This window comes from Platalea leucorodia (assembly GCF_965183815.1).
Source record: "Platalea leucorodia genome assembly, chromosome: 22".
NCBI classification, from domain to species: Eukaryota; Metazoa; Chordata; class Aves; order Pelecaniformes; family Threskiornithidae; genus Platalea; species Platalea leucorodia.
Window position 1 is genome coordinate 7,467,584 of NC_138844.1, and position 13,719 is coordinate 7,481,302.

General features: G+C 58.0%; 1 protein-coding gene across 1 annotated transcript in view; it reads right to left on the reverse strand.

The window, feature by feature from the left end:
* Positions 1 to 1,150: 1,150 nt before the first annotated feature.
* Positions 1,151 to 13,719, reverse strand: part of KCNH6 (potassium voltage-gated channel subfamily H member 6) — a gene marked incomplete at both ends in the record, with an annotated part of 32,440 nt that continues 19,871 nt past the window's right edge. The window contains 10 exons of the mRNA XM_082331630.1: positions 1,151 to 1,438; positions 1,831 to 2,029; positions 3,193 to 3,373; positions 3,851 to 4,138; positions 4,408 to 4,507; positions 5,440 to 5,633; positions 6,119 to 6,371; positions 8,321 to 8,520; positions 8,822 to 9,221; positions 9,986 to 10,414. Coding sequence (XP_082187756.1) covers positions 1,151 to 1,438; positions 1,831 to 2,029; positions 3,193 to 3,373; positions 3,851 to 4,138; positions 4,408 to 4,507; positions 5,440 to 5,633; positions 6,119 to 6,371; positions 8,321 to 8,520; positions 8,822 to 9,221; positions 9,986 to 10,414 — 2,532 coding nt within the window. The remainder of the gene's footprint in view (positions 1,439 to 1,830; positions 2,030 to 3,192; positions 3,374 to 3,850; positions 4,139 to 4,407; positions 4,508 to 5,439; positions 5,634 to 6,118; positions 6,372 to 8,320; positions 8,521 to 8,821; positions 9,222 to 9,985; positions 10,415 to 13,719) is intronic.

Below are 13,719 nucleotides of genomic sequence, written 5' to 3' on the forward strand. Positions count from 1 at the left end.
GGTTAGCACCTGTGCTTTGTACTGCCAGGGGTGAATTCACGGATGCTCTCAACAAACACAGCTGTAATCCACATTAGGTGCCAAAAACATCTTTATTAGCAAAGTGTACACTAAAACTCCAGAGAAAGAGATGCTCACAGTTTTACTACTCTCAAAGGGAGCTCGATACATTACTTGAGCAGGCGGCCTAGGACTGTCACAGCATCTAACCGAACGGCAAGGCGGCAGTGCTAAGTGGGCTTCTCCTACGGGGGATGCTGCGGGAGTCTGCCGGGGAAAGGGCTGGGGAGGAGGAAGCATCTACCAAACCTTTATCAAAAGAGAGAAGCTGGGAGGAAGGGCTGGAGATGAGGCGTCTGGGGCTTTTCAGCTTTCCGGGATTGTGCTTTTGAGTTTTGTGCTTTATGCCTGGGCTGGTGACCAGGTGCGTTTATCTGTGGAGTTGTGGGATGCATGTTGGGGTTTGCAAGGCGCGATCAGCCTTGCTGGAGAAGTCAGTGCCCTAGGACTCGTGCTGAAGCATGCTGAAGTGGCAGGGGCTGTTGGCCCTTAGTTTCTCAGTGGCAGTCAAGTAGGACAAGGATAGCTTCTGTCCTCTGTCCTTGTCCTGGGCTTCCCACCTGCAGCTCCCCCCAGTACCGCGCTGTGGAGATCTCCTCCTCCTCCTCCTCTGGTGACTACCCTTTCTGTAATGCCCACAGGCTCCGCTGGGCTAAGCCCAGTACCAACGCAATGGTCCCTGCTCCAAAGAGCTGACAGCAAAGTGGCCTCGCAGCTAAGAGCCATGGATTTGCTCTCCTCCGGTCGCTGTGGCTCACTTGGCTTGTGCCGTTCTCGAAAGGAAGCCTTGGCAAGGAAGAGGTGGTGGGTACCGTTTGGCCTAGCCAGCTTGTTGGTGGCCATAAGAACGAACTGCTCTGGGTTCACTGTAATGTGCAAATGAAATCTACTCTATGGGAACCGCTGGAAAACATTGACCTTGGAAGCCAGCCACTCTACGCTTCCTTTGACTGTGGCAGAAGACAGCTACAAATTATACCCCTGAGCCAATGGCATTGTCCTCCGTCTTACCCTTGCAGTCAAAATCAACATCAACTGACCGAGCTCACAGTTGAGGTTCCTCTTGACTTGCTTCGCAGCCTGCACATCTCTAACTTCCAGGAAGCACTGGGTCGGAGAGGTGTCTCTGAATGTCCTGGTGCTCGGAAGATGCCTCCAAGTGCTCAGGGAGGGAAGGGAAACGAGAGCCCCAGAAGAGTCCCTGGGTATTTGGTGCCCTTTGGTGGGGAGGCTCTGGGTTCGGGAGAGGTGGGGAATGGTGCTCCTGCTCGGAGTAGACCGTCATGGTCTCGTCGGATGCCACAGCAAGGTGCATCCCTCTTGTCAAGGAGTCCCTGGATTTCAAGTGGAACTTTTCTACCTCCGTGTAGCTCGGGCTCTGGTGGGAAAAGAGGAAGCAGGTGGGTCATGGCAAAAGCAAAATAAAGTAGCCACGCTCTCTCCTCATCCATCAGGCCCTAAGCCCCAAAATGTTATTTTTTGCCTGAGGAAGCCTCAGAGCAGAGGAACCCACTCCCCTCCATACTGATGGGGCAACCTGGTAGTGCTGGAGATGGCAGGCTGTGCTCCAAAATCAGCAATGCCCTGGGCAGAAGCATCTCTAGGTAGATCTACTCCCATTTCAGGACCCCTGGGCTTTGCCTGGACCCATGAGCGCTTGGCTGTGCTTTGCTTGCAGAGAGGCTGGAGGGAACCGCTGCCCCTCCAGGACCCATCTGCTCGGGGCAGAAGGAAGCTTGGCCGGTGCTGAGCCGGGAGGGGTGGCCTTACCTGCTCCGGGGTTGTTGTCTCCTGCTCCTCCAGGGGTGCGCGGGGGGTGAGCGGCTCCAGGCTCCGCGGGAGGATGCCGTACATGGCCAGGTTGTGGGAGGACGGTGAGATGGGGCTGTATGCGGGTGGCACTTGGGACAGCTGGCGCTGCAGGAGCTGGAGGATTATATTAATGTCTGACGACATCCTGGACTCCAGCCTGGGGACAGAGCAGCCCGGCGTTAGCGCAGTGCATCCTCCTGCATCCACGAGAGCCAGACCTGCGGCTAGGCAGGGGAAGCACTGGGGAGGAGGTGCCGATTCAGCTGCCTGAGGGTGATGATGCTTTGCCTAGTGCTGCTTGGTGAGGTTTTTAGAGAGCTTCAAACCGGCGCTGCCACAGAGAGATCAGTCCTGCCATCTCTCCCCTGCCACACTCAATCATCGCCTGCCTGATTTTTTTGTGGAGCCAAACTGGGATCTGGAGCAGGGAATGGAACAAAGCTAAAACTATCCCAGAGGGGGAAAAAAATTGCAATGGTTAGTTTTAATCTGGATCAATTCTCCAGGCCAGCTGCCTGTGCTGACAGATGGGAGCAAGGCAGGTTGGTGCCAACCATTTTTAACTGAGGAACAGAAGCAAATGGAAAAGTAGAATAAGTCTCTTCCTTTTGCCTTGTCCTTGACTGAAACGAGCAGCTCTGGCAGGAGTGGGCATCGCCCCCCTCGCAGGCAACGGTCCTGGCAGTGCTTACAGAGTGGGCAGGAGATCTGTCCCCTGCTGCCGGGGATGGCACGTTGGCGAGACACTGAAATACGTGTGTGGGCACTGCGGTGAAGTGAGCTTAACCTGGGCAGCAGCCGTGGGTGGGAGAGCCAGCCGCTCGTGTGGGTGCTGCCTGGGGCCTTTAAACCTGCATCTCCGGTGTGGGCTCTTCCTTCTCATTCAAAAATCATGTCTTTTTTCTTCTTTAGAGGGAAACAGTGCTCGAGGCTCATTTGCTCGAGCAAGAGAATGTTTGCAGCTCTTCGCAACAGGAAGAGGAGGCCTGCAAAGGGCTCAGGTTGTGAGCCTGTGGGTGGTTTCATGTCTGCGATTGCATCGAGTTTGGAGGCAGCGGCAAAGTGGCAGATCCCGGGGTGGTGGGACAGTGGCAGACGAGGTGCTGGGCTGCAGCCAGGGCCAGGACTTACAGTTTGAGAAGCTGCTGCATTTGCAAAGCGCTCCCACCACCTCCCCAAGGAATGTAGGGTCCCAGAGGGTCAGGGGGTGGCATCTGCTGCTCACAGAGCCCACAGCAGCCGCCCCTGGAGAGCAGGAGAAGGTGATGGCCCAGAGCCCCCCGGGTGCTCTCCAACCCTGCGCCCCGGGGACCTACCCACCTGCTTAGCTGGGCCTGCAGGAGCTCCAGCCTGGACTCGATCTGCCCCGGTCTGTAGTCGCTGTGTAGGGGGATGTCCCGTGAGCTGTGCACCAAGGAGATGTGTTGCAAAGGCTCCAAGTGATGGTTCGGCCTTCGGTCCTCCCAGAAGGTGAACATGTTGGGGATGTCCAGGGGGGTGGCTGGAAGGAGAGGAGACATCTCAGCACTTCTGTCTTGCATCCCCCAGCCCCACACGCATGGAAGTGCTCCGAGTCCATCACCCAGCATGTTCATGGAGAGCCATCACCCTGACATACATGGTGCTCAGGGAGAGTCCATCACCCTAGCACCTGGGGTGCTTATGGGGATCCATCACCCCGGCACCCAAGGTGCTCACAGACAGTCCATCACACTGGCACCCAACACACCTATGGAAGCACATAGCATTTGGCCCCTTGGGGCAGCCCCAAAGGGGTCCCCGGGTGCTAGGAGAAACTGCAGGGCACGGGAGGGACAGAGTGGATACTTCTGGGGACAAAAGGCAGCAAAAACCCTTGGCCACAAGTGTGGCTCCCCTCAGATCCACACGAGTCGCTTGGCTCTGCCTCAAGACAAGGCCACCATGCCCAAGCATCTCTCACCACCCTCCTGCCAGCTTCGGCTGCAGCTGTGGGTACCTGCGTAGGACTGGCTGCTCTCTGCCGCCTGCTTGCCGACCTCCGTGCCGCCAGTGTTGGTGGTGACGAGGCTGAGCGTAGGCAGAGCAAAGTCATCCTTTTTGGATGTGGGGAAGGGCTCAGCTTTTGTAGGGCTGCCAGTCTTGGCCTTGTCATCGCTGGTCTGGGAGCAGGGAGTGGTGCTGCTGCCCAGGTCGTCCCACTGGTCCTTACTCAGTGGGTCCTGCGGGTTGGTGAGCTCTGAGTAGGTGTGATACTGCTCTGCATCAGAGATGCCCGTGTCTGGGTCTGTGGGGCAGCACAACAGGTTAATTTGGGGAGTACCACACATGGCAAAATCAGTCCCCATCCCCTCTAGTGTTCCTGTAGGGCTGGAGCACCCTAAGGAGAGGGAGGGAAGGCAGCGTGGGTGCCCCCAGGGCGGGGACATATTGGTCTGCAGGGACAGAGGCACTGACAGCCATCTCTGCTTTGGGGCGCCTGCTTGGGCAGTAATTAAATGATGATCCCGCTCCCCAGCCCTGCAAGCCAGGCCCTGCCGATGTTGTGGGACTCACCAGGCTTGTTGGGCTGGCAAAGGGAATGCTTGCGTCGGCGCGCCCGCCGGTAGGTGCAGTCATACTCCTCGCTGAGTGGTGAGCGGGGAACGCTGTCTGCCTGAGGGATGAGAGGGGCTGGTCACCAGGGCAAGGGTGCCATGTCCCATCCATGGGCACCAAGGCCCATCCATGGATGCCATGTCCCATCCGTAGGTGCCACGTCCCATCCATGGGCACCAAGGCCCATCCATGGATGCCATGTCCCATCCGTAGGTGCCACGTCCCATCCATGGGTGCCATGGCCCTGGGTACCATCGGGGCTACAGCCCATTCAGCATCCTCCTAGGACTGGTCTCCGGCTCTGGCTCTCCACCACTGCCCTGTCGCACCCAGTGACTCCTGGACCGATGGCATAGCTCAAGGGATCCTAGAGGCTGGCCTCGGGGCTCTGAGACTGAGTTGAGGGTGTCAGGGCCATGGGGAGGGAAGGAGCACCCTGAGGTGGGGCAGGATGTCCTGGGGTGGGACAGGACACAGAGGGAATTTTACTTTCTTTTCTGTCTTACCAGGCAAGTGTCTCTGAAAAAAATATCAGGAAAGGACAAAGTCCAGTCATAAAGTTTAAGAGTCAAACAAACAAAAATACTCCAAGCCTTTCATGGATTGCAAATCTGATTATTTAAAAAGGAATTTTCAGAGGAAGCTGGTACCCAGCTCAATGAAGCTTGAGAATATTTCAGCAGCCTCAAAACATGTGTGTGACCCCCTTGCCCATGCTGGAGAAGTCTCGGAGATGATTTACAGGTGCTGCAGAGCAGGGTACTACTGACATAGCTTGTGGGGCCAACTATTCCAAAGAGCTCAGGAATGTGCAGTATGCACGTTTATGCTGGGCTATGGAAGAAACTGTAACCCCATGGAGGGTGCCTTGGGAAACGTGGCTGTTGGCCAGTCCAACACCAAACTGAGTGAAGAGCACAGGCTGACATCCTCACTTGCCAAATTTAAGGCATTGACCACATCCCTCTGTGGGACAGCCCTGGCACTCACATCTCGCAGGTTGAAAGTGATCTCTAAGTTGCTCCAGAAGTTGTCAGAGAAGGCTGGGTACATGTCCAAGACCTCCAGCAGGTCCTCCCGCTGGATCTTGTGCAAGTCGCAGTACGTCAGGGCCCTCACATCAGCGTTGGACTTCCCTGGGCGGGCGTAGAGGCTGATGGGCTCCCCAAAAATGTCGTTCTTCCCTGTGCCAACAGACAGTTCATTAGGGGGAGGTGGGCACCCACCCCAGTTCCAAATCTACTGGACCAGCAGACCTCACTTTGGACAAGGGGATGCCCAGCAACCCCGACCCTGATTGTGGTCGCTGGGGATTACGACATGAAAGACATCACTGATGGGGAGACTGAGCCAGGGCAGTGGGTCACCAGTGACGGCTGGGGACTGCTGAGCCATACCCTGCTCTCCTCACTCCTTTGTGGCCCCTCCCTGGCATTTACAGGGGATCCTCCATCCCCTGTCCACTGATGCGGTCACCAGCCAGATGTTGAGGAACAGCCTTCCCTTCTCCAGGACAGAGAAGTCCTTCACCCCTCACCTGCCACCCTTTGTGCACTGCTCATTGGCCATCATCCTTCACCTATTTTGCCATTGCCCATCGCCTTTCACCCATTACCCTTTGCCCCTTGCCCGTTGCCCCTCGCCCTCCCAGAAGGAACGACTTTTCCACCTAAGATGGCCACCACAATGTCTTCCCGGAGGATCTCGATGGAGCCCCGGGAGATGAAGTAGAGTGTGGTGAGGACATCTCCATAGTGCACCAGGGTGTCTCCGGGCGGCGCGTGTGTTGTCTTGAACTTCATGGCCAGAGCGCGCAGGCAGCCTTTGCTGGCTCCTCGGAAAGCCTTGCAGTTCTGGAGCAGCGTGCGGTTGAGGTGGAGGCAGATGTCTGCCTGCAGGCAGTCAGGGAAACCTTTCAGCACCTGTGAAGAGCGAGGGAGAGATGCCATCACGGCACCGTCCCTGGGAAGGACCACTGTGGCAGTCCCAGGAGGCTGTGCGACACGCAGGGTGACACAGCGGGGCCAAATGGGGAACCCCCAAGCCCAGAAAGCCAAAGCTGGGGACATCTTCTGATCTTCACTTGGTGGATGCCTGCCTGCCTGTCCCTGGCTTGTACTGCATGCAGCCGGGGATGAGAGCACTCTCAAGCGATAAATAATAATAATAACCAGATCAATCTATTTATACCCACTGGTGGCATATCCCCTTTTCATCTTTCCACCCACTAATCTTGGCTGAATGAGAGCACAAACTGGTAACGAGGCGCTGTCCTAATTAAACAGCACCTGCCTGAATGCCAAAAAGCAGCACAGGCCAGTTGTGTGCAGCAACAGCTAAATATACCCGTGGCAAATACCTTGCATTGAACAAAAACTAAATCTGAAGGTGAAATCAAGGTAAAGCTTGCAATTTGGAGAAAGCTGCTGCCACTGATGGCTCGTGGTGTCAGGGTAAAATCCACCTGGGTTTGAGTTTTTTTTGGAGAGCAGTGTGTGGCCGCAGGGTCCCCCTTGCTCTCTTCTCACATCCTGCTGGTGGCCAAATCTGGGACAACCAGGCTGGGGCTGGTGAGTGCAGCTCATTCCTGGCTCCGTCATGATCTCACAGGCTGGCGGCAGTGCCTTAGTTTCCCTACTGGGAAATCAGGGGTGGACAAATTGATCGGGCCGTGGGATGATTGATTAGATCGTATTGCGTCTCAGCAGCATCCAGCGGGAATTGGTGTGAGCGGCGGCACATCCAAGCCGCAAGCTCAGCTCATCACAGGGGATTTGTGACCTGGGTTTGCACTAAGCCACGAGCACCTGTGCTTGGTAGGGTGCCACGGCTTTGCTTCTAGTTATCGCCACCAATGTCCAGCCCAGCGTGTCACCTCCATGGGAGAGGTTTAATCCAAAGCTCTCCCAGCAGCAAACCCCCAAATGCTGCCTAGTTGTTTAACAAGGCAGCAGCAGCTGAAGACTGAGAGGTTGAATTCATGCTAATCCATGTCCTGATAGTGCCCAGGAATGGAGAAGGATCAAGTCTTAGGAAAAAAGGGAGCATGAGCTGGGAACAAGTGGGCTAATGGCCTGCCCAGGGCTGACAGACGGGGAGTCCAGGTCCCATCTCTCTCCTCGCCTTGTCCTTTCTCATTCCTCTCTCTGCCTTGCAGCTGGCCAAGCCAGCACGTTTGTGCACTGGACCCTGTGGCTGTGAGCCGAGTCCTGCCACCCTGGCCCCAGCCTGGAACTCCCCAGCTGAGCCCCCTCCTCACCCCCGCAGTGCCCTGGCGCTGTTGGCAGAAGCCTCCCCGCCGGCTCGGAGACACGGCGCCTCTCCAGCGCGGCTCCGCCATTGATCCCCCCTTTGCTAACAAACAGCCGCCTCTCCGGGCTCTAATTAAAATGGATCGAGGTTTATTTAAATGCCCTCCTTTCCCTGCTGCCGAGAGCGGGATGCACTTTGCTTAGCAACCGGCGGTGTGGAGAGGAGCTGGATCGATACCGGCTCCACGGCTCTGTCACACCAACAGACACTGTCCTGAAAGTGCTCGGTGCCGATGGGGGCTCTGAGGTCCCCACAAGTGCACCGGCACCAAACCCACTCTCCGGCCAAGAAATGCCGTCATGTCCTCGGAAAACCTCTGGGTAGATGTGGAGGGATGGGTAGATGTGGAGGGATGGACAGATGCGGAGGGACAAGGAGAAAGGGGGATGCAGGAGGCGGACGGGCAGACAGACTATGTCTCCAGCCTCCCAAGTCTTCTCCTGCCTCCTCTCCACCCGGGTTGAAAGGATGGAAATGTTTGGGTGGACCCAGAGCTGGACTCTGGGTTGTTCAGGACAAGGTGCTGTGAGGACACGGGGCCTCCCTGCCCCATACTCACCGCATTCATGTCGATGCCGTTGGTGTAGGACCAGGCGTGCTGGAAATACTCCTCCAGGCGCTGACGCAGGGGGTTGGGGATCTGGTGGAAGCGGATGAACTCCTTAACCCGCAGCATCTGTGTGTGGTAGCGGGCTGTGCCCGAGTACAGGCGCTGGATGATGGCGGAGACGTTGCCGAAGATGCTGGCGTACATCAGAGCTGCAACGAGAGGGCAGGACTCAGCAGGACATGGGGAGATGCGTGTCCATCTACCTCAGACCTGGAACCAGCAGGTTTCCAAAGCCCGTATCTATCACGGACCTGAAACCAGTGGGTTTCTGAAATCCATATTTCTATCTCCCCATCCGTTTATCTGTGCAGAAGAGGCACAGGCAGAGGGAGATGCTCTCTTAAAACCCCACATGCTACAGCCTCGTGGGTCTCTCCCTGTTTCTCCCCAGAGCACCCCTGCAACCTCCAAGGCAGGGATGGGGACAACGGGACAGGTGCAGGCACTCACAGCCAATAAGCATGACACAGATGGAGAAAATCTTCTCAGAGTTCGTGTTGGGTGAGACGTTGCCAAACCCCACGCTGGTGAGGCTGCTGAAGGTGAAGTAGAGGGCAGTGACGTATTTGTCCTTGATGGATGGGCCAGAGGAGAGGTCACTGTCATTGTAGCGCTTGCCGATCTGGTCACCCAGGTTGTCCAGCCAGCCAATCTTGTGCTCCATGTAGGGCCGCTCCACGTTGCCGATGGCGTACCAGATGCAAGCCAGCCAGTGGGCGATGAGAGCGAAGGTGCACATGAGCAGGAAGAGCACGGCTGCTCCATACTCGGAGTAGCGGTCCAGCTTGCGGGCGACGCGGACCAGGCGCAGCAACCGGGCGGTCTTCAGGAGGCCAATGAGCGTGGTGGTCTGCAGGGGAGAGGTGAGAAACCTCAGGGACAAGCAGGAGAGAAATCTGGCCAAAGGCACGTCTCCAGCCTAGCCATGTTCCCTTTGAAGGATGGAAAATGCACTTCTAGAGCATGAATCACCTTGTCCTGGAGGTGACATCTGAAATAGGTTAGATGAATCATGCCACAGAAAGGGCAGTTTCCCTCCACTGACCATAAAGGGAGCAAGCCCTGGGATTACAGGTGAGCAAGCGAGAGGAGCCAAGGCCAACCCCATGTTTCCTGATGGGTCCTCACCTTGCCAACCGTTGCTCCCAAAACAGCTGCCTGTCACCCCATCCCACGGGCTCTCAGCCGAGGTGGGGCCTCCAGGTAGCGCAGTAACGACAGGGGCCATCCCATTGCCAACATTTTGAGTCTGGCTGGCAATGTGACTCCAAATTTGGCCTCGCTGGCATGTGGGGACAGTCCCTAAACTGACCTCCCAGCCTGCTCTGCTGGGTCAGCCCCAGCAAGGGGATTCGGTCCAGTTAGACACTATCTTAGCACTTACAGTAGGGTCTGTGTGGCTGTCTGACCCTACTAAATAAAATCCCAGGTCCCAGCTGCTTAATAAAAACCTGTAATGACATCCTTACCCATCCCTCTGGCTAACCACCCCTCTCCTTGCAGATCCACTGCTTATATCAAGCCATCCATATCCCTCTCTTTCTCCCATACATCTCTCCCCATCCATCCATGAGTCCCCTCCTGTCCTGATGAACCTCCAGGCCCTCCGTGTACCTCATCAGAGCCGGAGCGGAAGATGAGCAGGTCAAAGGGGATGGCGGCAACCATGTCGATGAGGAACCATCCCTTGAAGTAGTGGATGGCAATCTTGCCAGGGTGGCTCACCACCTCGTCGTTGATGTTGACATACGTGGTGCGGAAGTTGATGATAATGTCCACGATGAACATGATGTCCACTATGAGGTCAATGATGTTGAGTGGGTCACAGGAGTAGCTGCAGTCCCAGTGCTTCTCCTCCACCTGCTCCTCGTTGAGCAGGAAGGCAGCCGAGTAGGGGGTGAAGACAGCTGTGTAGATGACCAGCAGAAGGATGAGCCAGTCCCACACAGCCTTGAAGGGACTGTAGTGCAGGATGGTCCATCGGTGGATGCGTGGTGCCTGCAGCTTGTACTCAGGAAGGACATCAGCACCCAGGGACAGCACCTGCCAGGAGATGGGTGTGAGAAGGATGGGAGGCCAGGAGAGAGGTTGGATAAGGCCAGGAGTCAGGCAAGGGGCTCCCATGTGCTGGTAGGGCAGTGAGGAGCATGCAGTGGGTGTCCTACACCCTTTTCACTTTTGTCACCTTCATGTGTGTTTGTCCAGGAGGCCACAAGGTGAGTTGCTCACTATTCACTGACACCAAGGTCTGCCTGGCTCCTTGTCCATCTCTAATGGCCAGAGCACCCTTGGGGCAAGTGTTTACCCACTTTATGCCTTTCAGACCCTACCATGCTGGCAGGGAGGAAAGTGCCTCCTGCCATGCCTCCCTGTGCCCTCAGCTCTGTGCCACCAGCCCAGGAGTGGCTGCATGTCCCTGGCACAGGGCTCTGGGGACAGCAAGCCTGGAGATGCAGTCCCGTGCCTGTGGCCTGGCCTGGCCCCAAAGGTGATGGCACGTTAGGCATCCCACAAGCCTGGCACAGTGCCTTTCTCAGCCCCAGCAGGGACCTTCCCCTTGATGTCCTTCTGGCACAGCTGTCCTCCAAGCAGGGGGGACAGCTTGGGCCACCCACAGCAAAGCCTGACCTTGGGCAGTGCCCATTTCCCATCTGAGCATCCCCAGGGAGGGGGTGACCTGCGGCTACCAACGTGCAAACACCATCTCATGCGCGCAGGCACCCTCCCATATTGTCAAGTGTCCCTAGATCTGTCTGTCCTCATGGGGCCATGCTCCCACAGCACCAGTGAGGCCCCACACATCCCACCTGCCCCCTCCAGGACCAATGCCAGCTCCTGGTGGGCTCTGAAGCCACCCTGGGGACACAACGCAAGGTGCTGGGGACTGGGAAGGCTGGGGCTGTCCTGCTTTGGATGCTGAGAGACGGTGGCAGGAGGGGGCTTATTTGGAGCTGGGGGCAGCTGGAGCTTCCCTGCCTGCCCCTGCTGCTCTGTTGTCCCCCGCGTGTCCCCGCGGTGCTGGCCATCAGTGCCACCTGTGGAGGAGGGTGAGGGGCACCTCAATGCCCTCTCCCCCCGCACTGAGCCCCCAGCTAAAAGGGTGATTTTTGCTGGGTTGCAGAGGAGAGAGGAGGCTCCACATGCCCCAAGGCCACGGTGATGGGCACCACCACGACTCTGGCAACAGGTCACAAAGAAGGGCCTGATCTTTCCTGCACTGACACCCGTCTTGTTCAAGAGTTCAAGAGCTTCCCAAGGGCTCCTGGTGCTGCAACCCAGAGCAGATCCAGCCCCGCAGCCCCACCCCACCACGAGCAGCCACTCCCACGTCCCGCAGCCTCGGGACATTGGTGGGTCCCATGCCCTGGGCGGGGGGAGTCCAGCTCCTACCTGCCTGCAGCTTGCCCGGCGCCCCAGGCGGCAGCTGGCCCTTGAAGTCCGGGTGTCCACCATGGGGGCCCCCAACCCCACACGCCCAGGCAGCGACCAGCACAGCGGGCGCAGCACTGGGACCGCGGCATCACCCATGCAGGCACGCATGCACTTGGCCAGGCGGGTGAGAGACATGCGGCTGCGAAGGGCATTCGGGAGTCCGGCGTGGATTAATCAAACCCAATCGATGCTGGGGCCCCGGTGGGGATGAGAGCGCCAATGGGGCAGCGGGAGCCGCTGACGTTGCTGGCGGACGGAGAGGGGAGGGATTGGAAAAAGTGACCCAAACGCAATCGTTGTGGAGGGGAATGAGGCACTGGCTGGGCTTGGGGACCAGCTCCCATGGGGACGGCAGGGAAGGGGACAAGGCGACATCAGTAAAACGCTTGGTCCCAAAGCTAAGACGTGCCCAGCAGACCTGAGACGGGCTCCTATGCCTTGTGTCTGGGAAAACCAGCAATGCTCCCACCCTCAGCAGCTGAATCCCCCTGTCCTGCCCAGCCGGTGGCAGCTCTGTGGGGCCAGTCCTGAATTCGGGCCCCCAAATGCTACTCCCCACACTGGGATGCCTGCCCTGCCCCTCATCCCTGCTCCTGGCACCTGGCTCTTGCGGCAGAAGCAAGAGCAGGTCAAACCCCCTTGTTTTCCAGGCATGAATTAATAAAAAACCAGAACCTCAAAGATTTGAGGCAGAAAAGGGAAAAGAAACAACCCTCAAAAGAGCACCCAAACCAACACAGAGCCAGGGAGCAGCTTCAGCCTTGTCCCTCTCTGCCCCTTGGGTGGTCTGGGTGGTCCCGGGAGTCTCCGCGGGTGGCAGTGCCAGGTGCCCCCCGTGGCAATCCTGCTGGGTGCCCCTTCCCTCTTCCCCTTCCCCCTGCACTTACTGGCTTCAGCTGCAGCCGCAGGCTCATGGTGCGGGGTGCGGGGTGCTGGCAGCGGGGTGCTGGATGCCAGGCGGCAAGCGAGGGAGCGAGGCAGCCACGGGAGGGAGGAGGAGGAGGAGGAGGGAGGGAGGAGGGAGCAGGGTGCATGTGGGCTGTGGGTGGCGGAGGGGGGAGGCTCCCATGGCCCTGGCTAACCCAGGCCATTGCTCGTGTTCTGAGGCACCCAGCAGCCACGCGCCTTCCTCCTCCCTTGCCCTGTGCTGGGGATGGGGACGAGGACACCGAGCTGGGGAGGGGGGCCATGCCAGAGTCACCAGGAGACCCTCAAGCACAAGGGCTGGGCAGGATCAGGCCCACGGTGCTGGCTGCAGGCAGGCGCTGACCCAGTGTCCCTCCCAGAATGTATCCTGACACAACTCAGCCCCCCGATCCCCATCCCCATCCCCGTCCTGCCCAGCTCCACCACCACCCGCTGCCCATGGGGCAGTTCGGGGCGAATGGGAGAGGTGCCACCTGCGAGATAGGACCCCAGCCTGGTGACACCAACCCCATGGCATCCCCATGTGCCTCCAGCCATGCCCTGAAGCCACAGCTCTGGCATGCTGAGCCCAGCACTTTCATCGCACTTGTGACCTGCTCTCCCTGCCTGCTCACTGTGGGGCCAGACCACCCTGACCAGCCTGTGTCTGCCTCTCCCTGCCTGCCAGCCGGTATTTTTAGACACCGTTAGCGGCGTCTCGCCACTGTCTCTGCCTTACCCATGAATTATTTAGCGGCCAGGAGTGGGGAGCTGTGGCTTGATGGGAGGCACGGGGGACATCGGGGTGAGGACAGGCCGGATGCCTGGGTCCCCCGAGGCCATGGGGAGATGCAGCAAGGAGGAGAGGTCCATCCCATCCCCTTCCATCCCATCCCGTCTGGAGATTTAAGGCAAAGGGAAGATCAACCTTTGTGGGTGCCACATGGCTGCACCGCAGGGCCCTGCAGCCACCACCCGTCAGCTCGGATCCCGTCACCCCGCAACCAGCT